This window comes from Periplaneta americana, chromosome 4 (assembly GCF_040183065.1).
Source record: "Periplaneta americana isolate PAMFEO1 chromosome 4, P.americana_PAMFEO1_priV1, whole genome shotgun sequence".
Classification (NCBI taxonomy): Eukaryota; Metazoa; Arthropoda; class Insecta; order Blattodea; family Blattidae; genus Periplaneta; species Periplaneta americana.
In genome coordinates this window covers 119,148,974-119,173,258 of record NC_091120.1, presented here as the reverse complement: position 1 = coordinate 119,173,258, position 24,285 = coordinate 119,148,974, and the positions used below count along the sequence as shown (strand labels likewise).

At 34.9% G+C, this 24,285-nt stretch overlaps 1 protein-coding gene across 4 annotated transcripts in view; it reads left to right on the top strand.

Annotated features, from left to right (window-relative positions):
• Window positions 1–24,285, top strand: part of Nup98-96 (nuclear pore complex protein Nup98-96) — a 431,225-nt gene that overhangs the window by 202,575 nt on the left and 204,365 nt on the right. For all 4 annotated transcript variants that reach the window (XM_069823886.1, XM_069823885.1, XM_069823884.1 and 1 more), the window contains 4 exons: window positions 1,603–1,730; window positions 1,872–2,111; window positions 12,347–12,600; window positions 12,860–13,018. In XM_069823886.1, the coding sequence (XP_069679987.1) occupies window positions 1,603–1,730; window positions 1,872–2,111; window positions 12,347–12,600; window positions 12,860–13,018 (781 nt within the window). The remainder of the gene's footprint in view (window positions 1–1,602; window positions 1,731–1,871; window positions 2,112–12,346; window positions 12,601–12,859; window positions 13,019–24,285) is intronic.

The following is a 24,285-nucleotide window of genomic DNA, read 5'->3' as shown; positions in this document are numbered from 1 at the left end:
TGATCCCTTCCATTTAAGTAAATACCAATGAAAAAACATTTAAATTTTTCTCTGTTCTGCTGCTGGAGAACATCAGTGTGCAGTCCATGAAAAATATATTTTCTTAAAATATTGATTTTTCTTTTTCGTTAGTCAAACATTTCTGTGTAACGTGTGTAATGTTTATATAAAATTAATAACTACCACATACGATTATGAAATTTATATTGTGTTAAAAATTTCCTTTTATATGGTTAAGCTTAAAACACTCGATCTTTTCTTTAGTGGGGTCGTTCAAAAACTTAATAAAGCAGCTTCCATTCCTTCAACAGTCAGTAATTTACCAGGACTTTTAGTAATTTTATTTAATGTCTTTTTCTTTCTTTTCGCGTTTTGTGGTGCACACTAAAAATGTTTAGTTTTAAGTTCTATCAAGGTCACATGATGATGATGACGACGACGATGACAACTGCTGCACTGCTGCTACTACTCTCACACAACATATGCAACATGCCCATAATGCTTGTGTGCGTTTTGTCTGTAATACTTACCGGTGAGACCATGTCACACTGTGCTTCCAAATGTTATTGTGGTTGTGCCTAAAGGAGCGCAGTCAGCTACACGGTCTGTCATATTATTCAAAATACTACATTCCTCTACTCCTCAGTATCTTGCTTCACACTTCCAAAGATTTTCAATCTCAAGAGCAAATGATTTAGGTTTGCTTCTAATCCCTCAACACAGAACTTCTGCATATTCTTCATCATTTAGTGTTGCACTCCCCTGACTTTGGAATTCTCTCCCTTGTGAGATCAGAGACTGTCAGATCCTAACATCATTTCATAAAAAGCTTAGAAAGTTATTAAATAGGCACTAGACATATTTATTATATTTATGCCTGTATACAAGTTAGTGTTCCATATTAATTTAGTACTTTCTTTTGACCATTACGAATTTGGCTTAAGAATTATTCTTATTTTGTAATATGGTTTTGTTAACTCTCTATATTATTTTTCTTTATTATTGTATATTATACAATACGAGTAGTCTGTGTTTTCAAATTGTAAGCTATGTTATATTATTACTAACAACTGTCGCATGTATAATTAGCTAATCCCATTGAATGTAACAATTTATTATGTTGTACGAATTACTTTGTACCTCAGGTTGAATTATGGTGAAGTGGAAGAGAAGACCTGATGGCCTTAACTGCACTCTAATAAATAATTCTACCACTTCCTCCTCCTTCACTACTGCTGCTGCTATGACTTTTACCTTCACCAAAACTGCCTTTAACATCAGTGATGTTGCTTATGTCTGCTTTAACTATCACTGTTATTGTTACTGCCCCTCAGCTGATAGAAGAGAGTTGTGAGTCTTCTTGAATGTTCTCCTGGATATCAATAACGTGACTTCGAATTCTTTTCCCTTTGTATTATGAAATATAACAGAGTAGAATATCAATTATGACAGTCTTGATATTTGAATGAACAATAACTCCATACAACTGAAGCTGCTTTGTATCGATATTACCTGCATACACATTTTACTTAACTCTTATTCTATCAGTCTTAATGTGCATGAAATATTGTATTTAAATAATATGTGTTGTTTTCTTTTTAGTCCTGGAAGAAGAAATAATGATACAATTGTTGACAACACCATTGCAGAAATGAAGACACAAAGCACTCAGTCCTCTGTCAATGCAGATGACAAGGAGAATGTTAGCAACAATAGCTCAACCACTTCTGGTAAGTACATACTAATTATTGTTGTCTTGCATGTGTGTTACTGTTACTTATCATTTAAAGAATTTATATATAGTTTCTGTAATAATTCTGCCTTAAACACATTATGTACTCTTTCAATAATGACACACAATACTCTTTCAGATGATAGCTTGGAGGCAGATGAACCTGCAGCAATTATGGAAGGTCAGGACTCTCATCCAACAGGAATTGTTTCGAGACGAGTTGGCTACTACACAATTCCATCTCTTGAAGAGCTCACTTGTCTTATGAATGATGATGGAAGTTGTGTGGTTGAGAACTTCACTGTTGGTCGTGAGGGTTATGGCAATGTGTTCTTTCCTGATCCAGTTGACGTTGCTGATCTGAACCTGGATGAAATTGGTACGAATTATTGTTCTTATGTACACAAATTAAATTTAAGAGCATTAATTATGTATTCATAAAGTGAAAGCTTATTGGTAATGACTTGTTGCTAACATCTAATATCCATTACGTGAGTAATTCTTTGGATGTAACAGTATTTTTAGATATGAAATAGAATGTGTGTTTTGTGCTGAACAAGTTAGACTTTGCTGTAATGCATTTCTCACCCTTTCAATATTTCCAGGAGTGCATACAGTTTTCAATGGCTCAATTCTTTTTACATTGCACACTAAACCTCATTCTCTCCACTTGCATCCCCATGCCATGAAAGAATAGTTTTTTTTCAGTTGGAACTGGTTCCTTGCCTCAATTATCTTCAAATTGTCAAAATGACCACTGTATATGCACTACATTCCCATAACACATTCAACTGCAGAAACACGATATTGAATATTTCACGCCGTCATATTACTTGCTGGATCTAAAACATGTAAAAATGCAACAGTTCTCATGTATTGTTGTGATTAACTTGTAGTACAAACTTAAAAATATGTGGGTTGTGTGGGGTAATTTGGGTATAAAAACATTCTCTCTCTCTCCCCCTCCCCTCCCCCCTCTCCCTCTCCTCTCCCCCTCTCATGTCGTTATCGTTAATGTTCTCCAAGTGGGGGGGGGGATAGCCCTATTTTAGAAAATTTGTCCCAGAGCTATAGTTTTACACAAAAGGCATGCATTGACTGTAACCATAAAGAGAAATAGAAAGGAAAAATAAAGTAGCCTACACAATGTAAACAAAAACTAGCAATCCGTGATTTAGACATTGCAATAGCAAAGCAAACACCAGGCATGAATTTGAGATATACAGAAAAATAGTTACAACATGCATACATAACATTTCTTAAAAGTCGTCCTCCATAACACATATATGCGGCTTTCTGTATCATACATCATAAATTAAATACACAATAGCCACAAAACACAATCAAACCATAATGAAGACATTGCGATAACATCAAGCATCCCATAACTACAACTCACATACATAACAAATTAATCATCCACTACAACACACATACCTCAACATAATAGCCACACTTTTAAAAGTTATAAAGTTAACTCCCAAAGGAATAAATAGGACACTATTACTTACATTGAAGAATGTTATTTTCTATAAGGTCTTAAACACATCAGTGATAAATTTGTGAAACTCCTTTAAGCAACATTGCTTCAGAATAACTTCTGTTGTAGGTGATGTGAAAGTTATATCGCACATGCTAAGATGGGTCCCTAGACAGTATCTCATGCGTTCTTGTAGTGGGCACTCAAATAATAGGTGATCGACTGTTTGTGTGGAGTGTTCACAGGGACATGAAGAGCCATTTGGACTATCAATTTTGAAATGTTCAAAATATGAATTGAATTTTCCGTGGCCAGTCATAAATTGTGTGGATTTGTATGATGGTTCATAATTCTTCCCGTTTAGCCTATCTTTAACTGTAGGAAAACATAGTAATTTTGTGATTTGGCCATTTGTACTATTTAACCACATCACATTCCAGCCATTTAACATGTCTACCATCATTTCAACATAAGAGGGGGTGTTTAGTGTATACATACTCTGTTTCCGAATTTGCAGCCATCTTGGCTAGATGATCTGCTTTTTCGTTCCCTGTGTTCCCTACATGACTATGTACCCAATCGAAACATACATGTTGTTTACATAGTAATGAAGTTTCCCTAATATCAGTTGCAATTGGATCGAAATTATATTTATCGTCAATTGCTGCGAGTGCTATTTTCTTAAACGCTGGAGATTCGGGTGAGGTTGCAGGATGATCAGTGCAGTTTGGTTGAAAATAAGTCTTCCTGCCATTTTGTTATTGAACTGTAAGCAGTTGGCTCATGCTGCCTTCATATTGGCGCAGCCCACAATGCTATGTTCCTCTGCACACTGAGGGCATCTCTTTGTAGACTTGCGCTCCACACCTATATGGCTGAACCCTGAGCAGTTGTAACAATCTCGGCCAGGAGTATAGTCTTGCACTCGACATCTACTGTAGCCGATGTATAGCTTTCCTCCGCTTGTTGCGGCATGATAGATACCTGGTGACGACGTGATCAACGCATATTGGGTGCTGCCATCTCTTGAACTCTTGAGAAACTGTAGCTCCATCTGTTGCATCAGGTCTGTCATGCACTACTTCACATGAGGATTCTGTGAAAGAATGTTGTCTGTCAATTTGTCAGCTGACACCGTTACCTCTATTCCATGGATTATGAATTGCGGGTCCCACTTATTAGGTACCTTGGTACACAAATTGCTGTTATTATATTCCACACTCTTAACAAAGTCACTGCACTCACTTTCACTGTGAAGTTCTATCAATTCGGCTTTATTTCTAACCTTTTTAATAGCATTTACTGCAACATGCATTTTCTTTTCGATCACACTACAAACCAGTTGCAGTGTTTCTGACGAGTCTGTCACAGAATCTGGAGTCTTAGGAGTAACAAGAACAACATTCTTTGAATATCTTGTTTTGGTGATACAGTATCTGCATAACTAACAGAAGGAGAACAAGGTTTTGCAGCAAGTACCTCTTCTCTGCTTACTAATCTGTCTCTAAACAGCACTAAAGTCTCTTTTACAGTATTCACAGAGTTTGCCACAGTTTCACACCACTTTATGTCACTTCTTTTATCTTTATTCAACACTTGAAATATTTTCTGTATTTCATTTTCTGCAGAGCGAAAAAGTGTTGTGACATCTATGCTCACGACCATCTTGATCCTCTACTGCAGGGGTTCCCAACCGGTGTGTTGCGCAGCTCCATGGAGTGTGTTGCGAAATTTTGTATTTGAAAAATAAATTTTATGCCATCCAGAAAGTCTCTTTAAAACTCATTTTCTATTTGCAATGAAGTCTTTGATATGGTACATTTCATTTTGAGACAGACTTTATCAATGAAACGTGAACACCTGCAACAATGCTCAGTTCAGTTTTTCAACCATAAGACCATGTATAAAGAAACTCTGTGCAACTCACCAACTGCAGAATTCACATTAATTTAAATAGGCAAGTTTTCAAACATGATAATCTTTGATCCGACATCTTTTATTGAATATCCAGCATAGATAGGTGGGGATTTTTGACACATACCTTTGTTTTTTTTTTTTTTCTAATGCCACTCAAGTTGCTGCTTGTTCTTTTAGAATTTTCGATTGCGTGTTAACATCGACCTATCTACAACACTACATAGAAGTTATCAACGCTTTTTTTCTGGCAGAACGTGCTGGAACTATGTTTTTAATATGATTATTTTTTAATTCCGCTTAGACCTTGAAACTCTCATTTGGAGTCTCAATTATTTTCGCATCCCATGTCACAATTGTAATTTATCCTGTGATACTAACATTTACAGGGCTACCACTTGAAACGTACTTACAAAATCAAACCACTTTGCCTAGACTACAGTTCCACGAACTATCAATTTCACTGTTACATCAGCACTAGATCAACACACATGTCTACATTCGTCGCTATCTTTAAATGTCTTCATATTCCCTATTATTTAGAAAAATACAAACTTAGAGAAATCAAAGTAGTAGCTCTTATGATGGGAGCCAGAGAAGCAATTCCTCATTTTGTAAAATTATTTTGCCAAATATATAATCCATAAATTAAAATTTATTGTGTTGTTACCTCTTAAAGGATCCGGAACCCTTCTAAGAAATCATTGGTATAATTTACAGCTGTAAATTTCTGTATTTCTGCATTTGTATATTTGTATAAATCTTTGTCACACACGTATTGGTTTTCGATAAAGCTTATGTGTATAATAATTAATTTTCTTTTATACAATCACACAAATTGTTAAGAGTATACTTTGTCCTCGTGGCAATTCTCCAATGAGGAAAGTTTCTAATAAAATAAATCTAGAATGATTCTATTGCATTTTCAAGTATATTGGCCACTCCTTAGCATAATAATAACCCTAAGTTTAACTATACTGAATTTACCCCATGGATGGGGAAATTTTGGTATAATATGTATTATTGAAGTAAAAAATGCTGTAAAGTCCTTATAAAATCAAATTACCTCAACCATAGGTTAATGTATGTATCCTAGAACAGAATGTAGAGGTTAGGTAGGGATTAAATAATTTTAATTAGACCTAATAAGATAAAAAATTTTTCAACCAATACTTAAGTTCTTGATAAGGCTTATTTTGTAAACTTAAAATATTTCTCATTAAAATCAGGAACAGAAAATACTTCGGATATTTGTTCTCACCAATTCATAATTTGTGTGATTTGGAACAGAAACTAAGTTAGTTACCAGTTAACCTGTAATTATACCCAAATGACCCCACATTTGTAACTTTTAATTTAATAACAAACTATTACTACATTACTAATGATATACAAGGTGGTTATAATTAAACTGACGGTGTTCAGTGTGGCACAGCACAGACTCTAATGATCGTAGGAGTGTGAAACCTCGTAAATATGCAAATTAACCAATGCGCTCGCGAATTATGCCAAAAAAATAATTAGTTCAAAGTCTCGCCACCTGGTGTAAATATGGCCCTGTAAGAAGTCAAAACGTGCAATTGTCTGTAACTCTTGACGTAAGTATGTTCTTCCGCGTGGCTAACTAGAAAGACAGGCTACGGCGCGATGTCACATTCTTAGTCCTAACTTGGCCAACATTGAACAAATTTATATATAAATGCATGTTTAACATGAGTTCAATATAATAATTCCTTTGTTTTTTTTTTTTACTCTTCAATGTATTTTCATCTCATGTTTCTCCGAAATCAAATTGTACTTTATTTTTAAATTTATCATTGTTCCATATTCTCTCCGCAATCATATTGTATTTTTAATTTAACCTCTGCTTTGTATTCTGGATCTAGTGGTCAGCCATAGATGTCGGCCAGATGTCCCAAATTGTGGAATTTGTGTGTGTTAGGCGATTGTCAAGATGGTCATGACTAGACCACGATAACCACGTGACTTCGATCCATGCCGAAGCCTGTCTTTCTCATTAGCCACGGTCCTTCCTGTTGCATTGTATTGTAGCAGTTCCCTGTTGCTTGGTGACGTGTGTTGATTCTACTAGTGAAGCGAATGTTCGTTGAAAGTTGAGAAATGCAATGGCTATTGAGAAGGGAGACCGTGCACTGCTAGTGAAGCTGTTTTACCAGAATGACAACAATAGCAACGTGCTGCATTGTGGGAATATCTCTGACAGAAACAGTTGAAAGGAGGTCCCATGTCAATTAATGGACTGAAGAACATGGTGATAAAATTCGAGGAAACAGCTGAATTAGGTGTCACACCAGGGAGAGGACGGCCTGACCTAAGGGCTAGCATATGAAGACATGTCGTTCTGATTTCACCAGATACGCTGCGAGCAACTGTCGACCATGCAGCGTTACGGATGTAACATGTTGCTGAGGTGGGAGGCCATGTTGAACAGTGTTTGTAACCATAGTTCCTAATAAACGTGCAATTATCATGTGTTTGATCTTTCCTGCCTTTTTCCTGAGCCTATATCACGTTCTGACTGGTTATAGCGTCATATCTTCACCTGGTGGCAAGATGTGGAACTAATTATTTTTTAAAATAATTCGTGTGCGCAATGGTTAATTAGCATATCTACGAGCTTATAATTAAACTGACGGGGTTTCAATTACTGCACAGTATGAATTTTGTAGGGATAACAGTGTAAAATGTATCGCAAAATGTTGCGAACTGTTGACCAGGGGAGCGACAATGCACATGACACAGCTCGAGCACTGGTTTTCTGAATTTGAATCATGTGTTGCACGGTCAGCTACAGCTACAGAAACTTCGTTAACGACTTCCATAAGGATGGACCGCCATCCTCTCCCTAGTGCGACATCTAATTCACCTGTTTCTTCGAATTTTTTCATCATTTTCTTCAGCCCATTAATTGATATGGGTCACTGTTTCTGTCGGCGATATTCCCGTGATGCAGCATTGCTATTTCTGCCATTCTGGTAAAACAACTTCACTAGCAGTGCACGGTCTCTCTTCTCAACAGCCATTGCGTTTCACAAGAAAAAGTTCAACCTTCTAAATTTTCAATAGAACATTCACTTCACTAATGGAATCAATATGTGTCATCAAGCAATAGGGAACTGGCACAATGCAATGGAACTGGAAGAACATATTGACGTCAGAGTTACAGAAAATTGCACGTTTTGACTGCTTACAACGCTATATTTACACCTGGTGGCGAGACTTGGAACTAATTATTTTTGGCATAATTCGCGAGCATATTGGCTAATTAGCATATCTACGAGGTTTTACACTCCTACGATCATTAGAGTCTGTGCTGTGTCACGCTGAACACAGTTTAATTATAACCACTCTGTATTACTACATTTATTAAAAACATGTTCTAAACATATGTAACACACACATGGTTATTGTATCATAGCTGGTTCCCCAACAATATTACTTTGAATGTGATGTGTCATTTCATACACTGGTAAATAAAACAGCTTTTTTTTTACCAGACAGTGTCAGTGGGATCAACATAAATTTTTAACACTCCATAATAGACAATTTTATTGTGAAATAGACAATATGCACGGTGAACCATAAGTAATGTAATTAATTTCAAAGGGTTATTCTTTGAATTATTTGAAACAAAAAGTTTATACAATTTTGCTCCTCCTTCTTTTTCGAGAAAAAATTTATTCTATGTGAAACATTTCATAACGTATTTTGGGAAAGCTATTGAATTAATTCCCAGTATGTTTAGTCAGTTTAATGACTGAAAGAATTTTAGTTTTGTCCTTTAAATGTGCAGAAATTTGATCCAAATCAACGTAAGTTTTTGCTCCGCAAAAGAATTTTAAAACCTGATGCGCTGTGACAGCACTGTAAAGCTGCCTGGAGAGATGCAGCTTGCATATGCAAGGAATTTGTGAGACAATGAGAAAAGGAAACATAACACATCTATATATATAATTTGAACTGGTAATGGAAATTACGGGAAAACGGCTGGACGGATTTTAATAAATGACCCCTCATTTTGAAGCTTGGAACTCAAAGTTTTTCGGAAAAATAGTAGTTTTCAGTGAAATGTCAATTTTTAAACGTAATTTTCCTATTTTCCAAAATCGATCTGTCGTCAGTTTTGAGAACTAGCTAATAGCATTCACGGCCGACTTGATATCCCCTTCACTTTTTTGTAAAGGAGAAGCGAAGCGAAGCGAGCATCAAGTCGGCCGTATTGCATTTCAGAATAAAACAAAACACATACTACAGTAAACAATATTACACGAAGGCCATGATCTGCAAGAATGCTGACATATTTAGAGCTCAAATTAAATAGGTTATTAAAAAATTAACTTACTAAAAATAATTGATAGGTTCGATTCTGTGGTGTGTCATTTTCTGGGTACAGCGTGTATTGGATATTAAAAACTACAAAACTTGAGGTGGTTTGATGACATTATTACCATTAGAAATGAAATATTATTGTAGTTAATGCCATGATGTGACTATTTTTCATTAATTATACATATTAATGCTATATTGATGATATGAAAGTGAAACGTTTTGGGGTTATATAAGTAGATGTAGAGAATAACTCGAATTAGATTTTGATTTCTATATTTTACTGAGTGGCGACTATATAATATATATAGTATATGTTACTGAAAGCTATAAAATTTACGTAAGATAATAATATTATTAAAAATCAAATATTTTTATAGTTATTAATCAAGTGGGGTTGGGTCTTTTTCATATATTTAATGGCAGTGTGGTGTAGGTATTTATGTGTGTGGTTCTCTTCAGTATTGGCTCGAGAGAGAGTATCTTTCATTATTATGGAAGCAAATAACTTTCAGAATGTCTGGTATTCATTGAAAATAAATCTGAAAAAATGTTTATTTGAACGTCTAATGAACTTAGTTTGCAGCATTTGCTGCACAAGCCACTAGTTTGTTTTTAAATATGGGTTGGGGAGTTTGATTTCTTGTATGTAAGTTTACCAATTACTACTTTAAAAATTAAAGTGGGAGGGAATTGGCTGAAGAAAATGCTCGTAGTATGACAAACTGAGATTTTTTAAATTGTTAATTACATTTGTATATGTTTTTTTTTTATTATTATTCAATGCAGTGGCACTTGACTAGAGTCATTGACCGTACAATGGCGATAGAAACTAAAATGAAAGAAAACGAAATAAAGTGAACAATGTGCAAGTGAAACTACGAAGGAGAGGATGTCAGCAATGCTGCATTCTTTCTCTGGCCTCCCAGTACCTATCCACAAAGCTGGCAGATGAAAGTGTTGGACAAGTCACATTTGTATATGTAAAATAAGTTTTTCTTATTTGCTGTGTTTACCAAATAATTAATTAAAATTAAATTGAAGAGTTTAAAAACAACATTTTTTGTACATCAGCATTATAAAGTCTTATAGTTAGTGAAAATCGTGCATTATATGCCAAATTATCGTACTAGTGCCATAAAAACATTACCATGCCAACTAAAACGTCATGACCTCTATTAAAGAAGGCATAACTTGTGCCATAAAGTTAACATTATGAAACAATTTGCCATGCTATAATATTTAACATATCAAATTTGTCATAGCAACCTCTTTCTTCATAGACCATGATCTCAAACTACACATCATTACAAATCTGATGTTATTTCTTTATTATTAAATATTATTTTATAATGCTGTCATACAAAAAAATAGCATATGAAACTCATTTATAATATTACACAATTATTACATTTGTAAAAATATGAAACTCACTACGTTAGTTTCATAACATTTCCTCACATAATAAATTATAACATTATAAACTTGTTTCATAATATTACTATTTTATTTTTTGTTAGTTACTTTAACATAAAATAAGCATATTTTATTTTTATTTTTTTTTTCCTTGAGAGATTTAAATGTTCTAAAATTTTGTTTTTATAACGTGAAATATGCATCATTATTGTTTACGATCTTTACGATCAATTGAAATGGGAGTGTAGAAATATTTCTTAATCTTTTGACTTTAATTTGAAATAAGCATGTCTTACTGCCTGTGTTCTCTGAACGTTTAATTAAAGTTAGGTTTAGAGTTATATTAATTTTTTCAAATTTTTTTTAACATGAAATGAGCATTGTTCATTCTCTGTTCTCTAACATAGTTTAAACACAAAAATTAAACGGTATATTGTCTGTATTCTTTCTTACCAGTCTAAAAACTATGACCTTCAATGACAATGACCTTCAACAAGCCAGGTGAAAGGATTGTTCAAAGCAACACAACTCAGTGTGTACTGCCTGCTGATCGCAGCGTTGCAAGATGTCATGACTCATGTATTTTAAAATTCACGTTTTTCTGGAAAACTATTCTAAACATTGCAAAATGATATTTGACTTTTTTTGTTGTTCTTTACTCAAGAATCACTCATCAGAATTATGACATTACTTTCAGTTCACCTTGTATATTAAATTGACATGTGTTTGAAGATTAGGTAAAGTGATTTGTTTGTTGCTAATGCTCAGCATATTGGAGTTCTTGCATTTGCCTTCTTGCTTCCCAGTTAAAGTTTTTTTCGATAAATTGTAACTTATACCCAGATTACCCCAAGTTTGTACATTGTAATTTACTAACAAACTATTAGTGATATATTACTAAATTTATTAAAAACATGTTCTAAACATGTGTAATGTACAGACCCAAAAAGCACTGAGCATGCACAATATGGGAACGTAGAAAATTCAGGTGGCCCAAATTTTGTTTCTGGATCTGTATATATACATAAATTTGGTTACTGTATCTTAGCTAGTTTCCCAACAATATTGCTTTGAATGTGATGGGTCATTTCATGGACAGGTAAACAAGAAACAGTATCAGTGTGATCAACACAAATTTTTAACACTCCTTATAGGCAATTGTAAAATAGACAATTGTTGAAGATTAGGTAAAGTTTTATTCAATAAATTTTAACATACCCAAATTATCCTGATCCCCCCCCTCCTCCAATCTCCCATTCCCCACCTTATTTGTTCAAGTCTGTTTTGCAGAACCAAGAACTGAAATCCATAGAGGATCTAGTACTCATCCCTTTATCATGTCTTAGGTCCACACAGAATATTAGTGCATAAAAAACTTTTTGATGTATGTAAAGACCTAACATTGACACTTCATTACTTTAAAATATCACTTAACTTGTTTTATATATTTGTTACAGTACACTTCCGCCACAAAGAAGTCATGTTATATCCTGATGATGAAAAGAAACCTCCTGTTGGTTGTGGGCTGAACCGCCGAGCACAGGTGACTTTGGATCGTGTTTGGCCAATTGATAAGACCACTCATAATCCTATCACTGATCCCGACCGACTGAAACAGATGGACTATGAAGGAAAATTGCGCAGAGTGTGTGCCAAGCTCCAAACTCGTTTTCTAGAGTATCGTTCACAGACAGGTTCTTGGGTATTCAAAGTAAGTACATACAGAATGTTTAATGTTGGGTTCATAATCTCGAGTTTATACCACAGGAGTATTAAAATACTTCCTGAAAAATGTGCAACTGATGTACAGCGCTTTAATAGCTTTGAATACTCTTATAACTTCTGCAGAGGCCTAAAATTTCAAGCCTTCTTTATTGCTCAGGAATGTTATAAAATAATTATTAATTATTTTATAGTGAAATGTATTATTTATGTTGCACTAACGATATTATTTTAATGCTTAATATCAGGTTGATCACTTCTCCAAATATGGCCTGAGTGACTCAGATGAAGATGATGTACCAGTTTCTGATGTTAAGAAGTTGAAACCCACTGTACCTCTACATCAGCAGCAAGGGAAGGTACAGAAAAAACAACAGAAAATTGATCAGTCATCTCTAACTAAGGAGGTAAGTCGTAGACTATATTCAAGACAAATGCTTCAAACTAGTATGTTGATATTAAATTGACAATTCCTAATTTCTGCACTTTGTCTACATATATTTAGGTCAGAAAATTAATGGCATCCTCTTAAATAACTGATGCTAACTTGTGTAGTTGAAATGGGGATGGAAGAATGTATTGTTAGTGTTCCACATAATGGTTCAGTTTTCTCATACCTTTTTTTTTTTTTTTTCACATATAGATATATTTGATAAATTCTCATTGCTGAAGAAATTGAAGGAAATGCCACTATTTTTTTTCACAACCCATTAGAACAATTTCTTGAATGTTGTGTAGTGTTGCAGCCAATGCCATCACAGCATTACTGTGCGAAGTTGCAAAGTACCACTTTGCGGATACTCCAAAATCCCTTTCATGGTAGTATTGTTTACAAAATTGTTTCTGTTACATCGTGCACTAGCTCCATCATAAAAATTAAATAAATTTTATTACTAATCTCTACTTTCACCTTTAGAAACCGTGATTAAATAATATTGAAAACATAAACTGCATTGGTTTCATATTTAAGGCACTCCAATATTACAGTTACATAGGTTCCTGTATTTTACTTCACATCCCTGTGTGAAATAGATATAAATAGATGCACTGTGGTCTGTGACCTGATTGTTATTTCAGTGAACACCCTGCATAGAACCTTGAATGACAAAGGCATAATTTTTCGAAAAATCACATATGACTAAGCATTCTCCTTCCTATATGTTTTCGTTCTCTGAGAAATTTAGCTTGCAGCTGTCAAATAAATGCATGGTGTGTAAGGGCTTTTAATTTTGTGAACAACTTTTCTGAAGTCAAATCCTCATCTTGTGTTTCTATAATTTCTAAATTTATACTTTCAACTGCCAGCCATTGCTTGTAAGTAATTTTCTCAATAATGTTTTTTTCATAAAAATCTTGCAAGTTGTTAAATAAGATCCTTTTCTGGAAGCATATCTGTTATACATTTTCGAAGTATTAATGGCAGATTTGCTGTTTTGTTTTTTTTTCTAAACATGCAGAGCCAATATGAACACAGAACCAAACATTGGTTGGGGTGCGGCAGGATTTTGCAGTATGTTTGTTGTTATGCAGAGTCTCTATGTACCTATGGAATGAGGATTAGTGTAATTTTCCATAAGGAAGTGTTTACTCAACTGCATTGATGAATTCTTCTATGACGGTCAAAATATATCTCCCATCAGATTCTTATTGCTTAGCAGACCTATGCATTCTATGAGTACAGGCAGTGCACGCACTTTCTAAAATATATCTTTACAATTCAGTTTCCACAGTTCCATCTTCAAATTACACACACATTGAGAAAATTAAATTGGGAATAAATTGATTGTTCATTTATTTTTTTTTTAATTCTCGCATTCATATTGAAAATTCAACTTAAAAAATGTATTAATGTTGTATTTACAATAAATTATTCCAAAAAACGATATTAGTGATGTGAAATAAAACTACAATTCTTAAACTTTCAATTGAGTGATACACAGAACACACAGAACCAAAGTTATAAGCATTCATGGCTGTCAGTGTGTGCCCATTTTTATATTTTCAGTTTCGATTCATATTCCAAAAAAAGTTTTTGGCTGAAATAAAAATATACGGAGTTTATTTTTAGTGAAGTTCATTCCATCTATCACCTCTCCTACCTAATTCCCAACCTCACCTTCACGTGGTGCAACCTGTTCCTAAACAGATGAGGCTCTGGGGACCGAGTCACAGCGGTATAACTGTTCCAACACATATGGAGGAAATGCCATATAAACGCCTGTCCAGAAGGCTATTAAGGTAGCAGCCCTACCACTGGACTACTGTGCGACAGGCTTGTAACCTATCCACAGGAACTCCATATTACATTCAAGTCTCATAATATTAACAGCCGGACTGCAGAATCTGTTGACGACTGTGGCATGAATAGGACTATGAGTAAAAATAAATGGAAAAAAAAGGGTATTTTACAATTTGCCACTTGGAATGTTCAAGGATTATCATACAAGGACGATCAGCTTGATGACATTTTAGCAAAAAAAGGTATCAAAATTGCAGCAATTAGTGAAACAAAAAGAAAACAAAACGGATCGAAAGAAACAAATAACTATATTCAATTATACAGTGGTGTTAATAGACAAGAAAGAGCAAAAGCTGGGGTTATCTTAATGATTCATAAATCACTACGCTCCTCTATTGATTATTGTAAATTTTGGAATGAAAGATTAATAGAAGTTCGAAGTAAACTTAGAAGAGGTTTTATGACAGTAATAGGCACCTATGCACCTGTGGAAGGAGATGAAGATAATAGTGAGTTGTTTTACAATAAATTACAAATCATCATCAATAAAGTTAATAAATCAGACATGTTACTTTTATTAGGGGATTTCAATGCAAGAATTGGTAATAATGAAGTTAGAGGGCACATTGGAAAACACGGCGAAACAACTTGTAATAATAATGGACAAAGACTACGAGATTTTGTGATTTACAATGATCTAAAAGTAATGAATTCTTTCTTTAAACACAAAAATATACACACATATACATGGCACGCAAGAGGATCACAATCTATTATTGACTATGTCATTTGTAATCAAAAATTGTTTAGCTTCGTTTTAGATGTCAAAGCTTGTAGAGGTCCTGAATTAGAGACAGATCATTATCTAATTATATTCCCTATTAGAATACCAGCACCATGGCATAAAAGAAATATTAAAAATTTCAAGCAAGAAAGCAATAGGCTTATTTTTAAAGTAGACTTATTGAGAGATGATAGTATTAAATGGCTTTATGAATGTCGCATAAAGGAATATCTTCAAAAAATCAAAATCTCGGATAATATAGAGGAAGAATGGAACAACTTAACAAATATTTTGAAAAAGGCTGCATTTGAAAGTATTGGCGTAAAAAATATTAAGCAGAAGAGAAAAAGAGGCACACTGAAATGGGATGAGGATATCAAGAAGGTGATAAATGATAAGCGAGAAGCATATCTCGATTTTTGCAAACAAAAAAACTTGAAGATGAAATTGAATATAAAAGAAAGAGAGCAATTGCAAAACGGGAAACAAGAAAGTGACACCGAGAGAAATGGAGTGATTTCGTCTCAAGATTAGAAAGAGATTTAACATTACCAAGACCCAAAACTTTCAAAATTTTAAAGAAAATAAATTCGGAGATAAAAGAAAATGTTGTTATAAACCCTATTCCTAACGAATCTCTACTTGCTTACTTTAAAAATATATGGTCTCACAAAAACATCTCTCTTACATTAAAGAATTCCAACAACAACACAACAGATATTATTACTTATGATAAACTCATTGAAGTATATAAACGTTTAAAAAACGGGAAAGCCCCAGGTGAAGATAATTTAAATTTCGAGCTTTTTAAATACGCTGGAGAAGAATTTACCTATCGATTTTTATATTTCTTAAACAATATATGGGCAGGATTAAACCCCCCAGAAAGTTGGCAAAAAGCCATTGTAGTACCCATTTATAAGAAAAGAAACAAAAAACTATGTGAAAATTACAGGGGTATAAGTCTTCTCAATTCTGGATATAAGATCTATACAGCCATAATCAAAAATATACTATCACATCTTTACGAAGACAAAATCACTGAAGAACAGAATGGATTCCGAAAAGGAAGATCATGTTGTGACAGCTATTTCACCATGAAGATTTTAATTGAAAAGCACAGAGAATTTAATATTCCAACCCACTTAGCTTTTATTGATTTCATAAAAGCTTTTGATAGAGTTGATAGAAATAAACTTTTAGAGATTTTACGCTATGATAATGTGCCAAACCAAATCATTCTCTCCATTTATAATTTATATCAACAAAATGAAATTGCCATAAGAACTGAACTCGGAACTACTAGCTGGACTTCCATCAACCAAGGTGTTAGACAAGGGTGCGGTCTTTCCCCTCTGTTGTTTATTATATATATGAACCATATTTTATACATTTGGAGGCAAAGTCATCATGCTGGAATTCAAATTAATCGAAACAGAGTTCTCGATACACTAATGTTTGCCGACGATCAGGTTATTATCGCTAAAACAGAGGATGCTTTACAAAGAGCCATTTATAATTTGCAAATAATCGCCTCTGATTTCAATATGGAAATCTCAAAAGAGAAAACAAAAGTCATGGCATTTTCGGGAGAGAACCCAATTCCAAGTAAGATCATGATAAATAATACTTTAATTGAACGTGTTAACTCATTTAACTATTTAGGTTATAACCTCTCTTACATCACTGATGAAGATATGTCAAACAAAATATCTAAATTTATAAAAATCACTGGCGTCATTAATGCCGTCTTCAAATCCTCCCATGTTCAGAAACATACAAGGCTAAAGGTATATAAAACACTAGCTCGACCAGTCCTCACTTACGGTAGTGAGGCATGGGCAATCAGAAAAGCTGATGAGCAAAGGCTGACGACAGCGGAAATGAGGTTCATGAGACGAACAGCGGGATGTTCTTTGCTGGAACACCATAAAAATGTGGACATATTGCAGGAACTCAAAATGGATCCTATAGTTAATTTTGTTCAACAATATCGACTTCAGTGGAAAAAACATGTCGAAAGGATGGATCACACTAGATGGCCTAAACAGATTCTTACTTATGTACCAAGAGGAAAGAGGAAATTGGGAAGACCACGAAAGCGCTGGCATGAGACCGTAACAGATCCTGTAGGGTCTAATACGTGAGGGATATGATGATGATGATTTTTTAACTCCCTAAACACATACACAAATTTTTTAACTGTTTCAAAACATCAAAGTCAAAGACGTGGAATGCCTCAAATACCTGATTGTAAATATTTTGTTAAAAAAAATGTTTTTCGTTTTAGGATACTTTACAGATAAGTAGGCCTAATGCAAATATTGTTTTGTATATCTTAGCTATTCTCCATAGGATTTACATGTACAGTAGAATTTCTCTTAACCGGCACCATGGAACTAGACAAGATACGAGATTTTGCCGGATAATTGAATAAGTCTTTAAAAAAAATTACCTGTTAGTATTTTATGATGCCAAATTGTTGAAACTGCAGTCATATGAAGCTTATTTCTCAGTCACTTGATCATAACTAAATAACATAAAACTGTGTGGATTTTCTTTATTAAAACACATCACTAGGGCCTGGAAGTTCATGCCCTAAAAAACTATGAAATATGCATGCAAATATGCTCTTAAAAACTGAAAATATGCCAATAAATATGCACTATTAAATTAAAAGAAGTAATGTTCTTTGGCAGTAGACAAGACGAGTTAGTATTAATAACAATAAACTTACATTATTCCTTAAAGGTTGAAGCAGAAATGGTCCTGCTGCGATTGTTAACTGATGAATTGCAGTTCACAACCATCACTTTGCACAAATTTTCAACTGAAGAACTTCGTCTGTTGTCTCGCAAAACACTTTTGTAACCTGAAAAACTTCTCTCCACGTCACAAGAAGTCATTGGGGCATATTTAAATGATATTAACTGCTCCACAGAGAGACAATTCTCCTGCTGTGACAGACTTTTTCCTTCGAGGATGTCTTGAATATCGCAGATCTCTTTATAACCAGGATTTTTTGAAATTACATAATTCACTTTCTCTACTACCAGGAACAGAAATTAGATTGCATAATGTTTTTTCAAAAACATTTAAGGGAGATTCTACAGCTTCCAGTGACGTTATGGCAGATATGAAAACAAGATTCCTTTCTAACCCAATGCCTGACAGAATATTTTGCACTGTTTCTTTTGATGTAGCATCATTCGAGTTCAATGAATTAACAACCTCTTTGACTATTTCTATGTGCTGTGCATAATACAAAGCTGCATCCAGCCATGTTCCCCATCGAGTTAACACTGGTACAGGAGGAAGTGGGATATTAGGTGCTATTTATCTAAACAACTTGACTCTTGAAGGAGATTTTACAAAAATTCTTCTTGTAGAGGCCACAAATCTATCTACCAATTGGAAAGAATTACGTATTGTCTCAGCAATGCGTTGAGGAGCATGTGCCACACAAGTTATGTGAATTAAGTTAGGAAAAATACCTTTTAGTGTTTGTCCTGATTTTACCATAAGTACTTGCATCGGTAACAAATAAAAGTATTTGATTCCAGGTGGCCATAATAATTTCAAGGAGTCTATCACACACTGGACCACAGTTACATTGTTATTGGCTGACAGTTCACACACATTAAGATGATAGGGTATCGTCTTTTGTTCCTTATTTAAGGCACCGACAATTATGCAAATTAAGCTTTCAGGAATAACTCCCTGTAAAGTTAATTTGAATAATTTCGAGGGAAAAATTGTTCCAGGGCCGGGTATCGAACCCGGGACCTTTGGTTAAACGTACCAACGCTCTCCCACTGAGCTACCTGGGAACTCTACCCGATCCAATTTTTCCCTCTATATCCACAGACCTCAAAGTGGGCTGACAACAGTCAAGCAACCAACATTTGAGTGCACACTAACTCTGTGTGACTTTAAATTGTGGTTTTCTGTTACGTACAGTGACGTGTATTATGCAAATTAAGCTTTCAGGAATAACTCCCTGTAAAGTTAATTTGAATAATTTCGAGGGAAAAATTGTTCCGGAGCCGGGTATCGAACCCGGGATCTTTGGTTAAACGTACCAACGCTCTCCCACTGAGCTACCCGGGAACTCTACCCGACACCGATCTAATTTTTCCCTCTATATCCACAGACCTCAAAGAAAGAAACAAAAACCATGAAATGCATTAAAATATGCCATATAGGCACTAAAATATTGAAATATGATGCATTTATCGAAATCACGAAAATATGCAGTTATATGCATCATAAAATCATGTTCAAATAACTGAAAAATGCATAATTCGTGCACATAATGTATAAGCATACATTTTTAACCCCTAAGAAAAAAACATGCAAATGCATGAACTTCCGGGTCCTGCACATCACTTAATACAAAAATACACTATACTAATTTCCACGTTTTAAAGTGATGAAACAGGAAGTAGTTCTATAGGTGAGGGGTGAGTGCAGACTAGAAGGGTAGCTTGTACAGCGTTGCAACATTGAGTGAGAATGTAACTTTTCACTGGCATTTACAATAGAAAAATTTGTCTGCTAGGAACATACTGGCAATACAGTGCCAACCGAGTGTGGTGTGATATTCTCTTGTTTGCTGGGACAATGTTGCCAAACTTATGGCGCCAGAACTCGTGTGTTGTATATAGTTGCTTTCATGTTCTGTGTCATTGCCATTATTGTTGCAAGTGTAAAAGTGTTACTAACACTGTGATTAAAAGAAACACGTAATCTCTTGAGTGCTTCTACATGGAAAGGAAGCAAAGAATGTAAAACAAAATTATCTATGTGGCAACCGAGCTTCTGCTGACAACAACATGATGTCACTTCCTGTTTAGTTGCTTCATAAGATAGAAACTATTATAATTTTCGGTTCGAATATTTACTAGAAACTATTATAATTTTCAGTTCGAATATTTACTACACATGAAATTTGTGCGAACCTCCTAATGTGGCAACACTGACGGCTCAGGCTATGGCAATCCATCCATGCATTTTTTTGTGCCTGATAATGGACAGAGAGATTCTTTATGTTTTTTAAACACCTTGAATTTCGGTATTTTCTCACCACTGTCAATGTCACTTTGTGTGTACCTGCAACATTTCCACATACCATAACAGTTACATGATCATTGTTTTGTTTGAAGCCCTTAGGGGAGGTTTCCTTCGCACATGCCAATGTTGTTGTAGGAAGACACCTCCATAATAAACCAGTCTCTTTGGCGTTATATATTTGTTCCACATTAAAATTACTCTCGGACACAATTTTCTGGAACTAATTAATAAACTGATCCGTGGACACTTCATCGGCACTCCTTTATTACCAGACACGTCTAGTTTTCGTATTCCATGTCTCTCCACTCAACGAAAAATCCACATGTACCTTGCAGTTTCATTTTCTGGTGCAATTCCTTGATTTTTTGTTGTAGCATCGGCTAGAAATGCACATTCCCTCAGATCTTTTAATTGCAAACCATTCGTATAGAACACGACCCAATTCTTCACAGTGGGACTGATGTACAGTTTTCCAATTTTTCGCAACTTTCGTAGATTCATTGTTACTTATGAATCACCGAAGTTGACTGCCTTGTTTCTTTATATTGTATAAAGTTGAACTTGTTCAACTTTATATTCATTCGTCCACACCTGTGGAGTAACAGTCAGTGCATCTGGCTGCGAAACCAGGTGGCCCGGGTTCGAATCCCAGTCAGGGCAAGTTACCTGGTTGAGTTTTTTTCTGGGGTTTTCCCTCAACCCAATACGAGCAAATGCTGGGTAACTTTTGGTGCTGGACCCCGGACTCATTTCACTGGCATTATCACCTTCATATCATTCAGATGCTAAATAACCTAGATATTGATACAGCGTCGTAAAATAACCCAGTAAAAAAAAAAAAGAAATTTTATATTCGTCCATTAATTTGTATCTACTAACTCCTGTCTCTATTTTCTAGAGTAATTCAAGCTTTTGCTTCAGTGTGAGGACGTTCCTCTTGCACTTTGCTGTAGTAGCCATGTTGCTATCACCCGAATGAAACTTTTACACACTATAGAAACAGAGAATTTCACACTTTCCTATTTAGACTTAACCAATACCCCCTCAAAATGGGTGAGTTCAAGCGGTAAATTTAAAGATATCGTCTCTGTGCATTGTTTGTAAGACCCTAGCGGCAACTTACCTATACTACCCAACCTACCCCAGGGACGTAACAGGGTTTTCTATCTATGTTTTCATGCATAAAACAATGTAAAGAGTAAACACACTATGTGGCATGTGCAATCCACGAAAACCACTCACATCTTCGTCCGACTCTTCCTTTCTCAAGAATGACTATTTTTTTCTTTTTGCATTAGCCAAAAATGCCATTGTTTTGGTATTGCTGGTTATTTGGGTGCCGGATATGAGGGATTTTACTGTATTGTAATATTTGATAAGTAGGTCTACATAATTTGAAGCACATGTTTTAAAATCTTGTCAATGTGAAACAGCCTTTGACAAATGTTTTCATTATCAATCGATCTTTGACAAGTTTTCTTGTAAAGTATTGAATTGGAAAAACAAATTTGTTCATGTACAAGCAACTTAAGACTGACATGGGATTTCTGGCTTTATGTCACTTTCAAGGGGAATCTTGATAAAGACTTTTGTTGGTTCTTAAAAAGTCCATTGCTCTTTGTTGTGTTTGACCCACTTCAGATCCAGTGGAAAACCTCGTCAACATTAAACCACTAAGAACATTCTTTAATATTAATTTAATTTACTAATATGAAGGTCTGATACTAAAATTTGTGTAATAATTACTACAATCATTGTGATCCATTAGTAAATGTTAGTGACTGAAATATATGAATTTTATAAGGATAGAGGTCTAGACTGATTATCTGGCATGACCACAGCAAAGCAGAAATGCATATAGAGTGTTAATTGGGAGACCGGAGGGAAAAAGACCTTTGGGGAGGCTGAGACGTAAATGTTCCCATTTACGTCTCAGCCTCCCCAAAGGTCATATTAAAATGGATTTGAGTGAGGTGGGATTTGATGATAGAGAGTGGATTAATCTTGCACAGGATAGGGACCATTGGCGGGCTTATGTGAGGACAGCAATGAACCTGCAGGTTTCTTAAAAGCCATTTGTAAGTATGTAAGTAAGAGGTCTATGAAGCTGAGCCCTCGAGGAACTTAACATGTACCCTAATTTTGGAAGTTTGTGTAAGCCTTGTTAATGTTTTTCTAAAACGTGGAGATATTTCTGACTTGGTTGCGATGTAGTTAGAAAATCTGTACTGGTGTGAAAAAACTCGCAGTTTATAGAGAAATTCTTTCTATTAGTATTATAGTGTTTGTTTTACCTGAATTTGCATGGTTTACCTTAGCTCATATACCATTTCAAATGCTTGTTTGTATATAATTACATCACTTTACAATTCACTTCAACTGCTGAAATAATATTTTCATTATGTCTTGAACCACCACTTCATCATTGTTACCAATAGAGTTCCATATTTCTTACAACTTTGCAAAGTACCGAAATCTTGCCCCCTGTATTCAGTAACATGTCTTATACTAAAAGAGAAATCCATGTACATATTAGAAGGAAATTTGTATAGAACATTATAGAAGCCAGGGCACAGAAATGAAGCAAATGTGTTAAAAGAATTTGGATAGGTTGTGTGTTGTTACACTGCATACAATTATGCACTTAATGATTAGTGGCAAGTGACAGCAAAAACATCGTGTAATGTGTGGTTTGGCATGTCTTATTTAAGATGGGGACACCCATCAGCAGTGAAGACTGACGTAGTTTTCATTAGTAATTAAAGTGCCTATTCGAAGAAAAAGGATAACTTAACGCATTGTGTTGTTTACAGAGTAGGCTACTAATTTACCGACATAATGCTGGTGTAAATATTTTAAATATGCTTAGTATTTACAGCCTAATTATACTATATATATATATATATATATATATATATAAGTCGAACTTAAATCTCGTCTCAATTGCAGATTTCGGTCCAAATAAGTTGTACTTATTATAAGTCGTGATATATTTTATAATCATATATTATATATAATAGATCTTCCTTCCTTCTACGATGCCGAGACATAGGAGTCATCCCACAATTCCTGAGTATGAAACGCCAGTTCCAAACGGCTTCATCTCACCGGATCTATAATAGGACAGAGAAAGCCCTGCTACAAGAACGGATCCATCAAACCCGTCGGGAACTAGCCATGAATGACTACAACCTGTACGTCCTACACATACGTCTGAGTAACAGCCTGAAAATAGAAGACTGGGGCAATATAGATAGAATGACATATGTTACCATGGAGTCCAATCTGCACAGAGTCTCCGAACGTCTGAAGAAGAAATACAACAACCTCACTACAACCAAGGCTGTTACAGATACTACGGACACCAGACGCACTGTAGTGAACCTATCTGACGCAATGCTTTCACCAGAGGAAATCACAGTCCTGGTGAAGGGAGGGAATTATGTGGTAACGCCATGGACGGTACCAATTGAAGATATCATTGCGAATATAGAGTCGGGAATCAGAAATCTGAGCTCGGACGCAATCAGAAGAGATCCGACGTGAGACGGCGAGAATACTGCAACACGCAGGAAGGC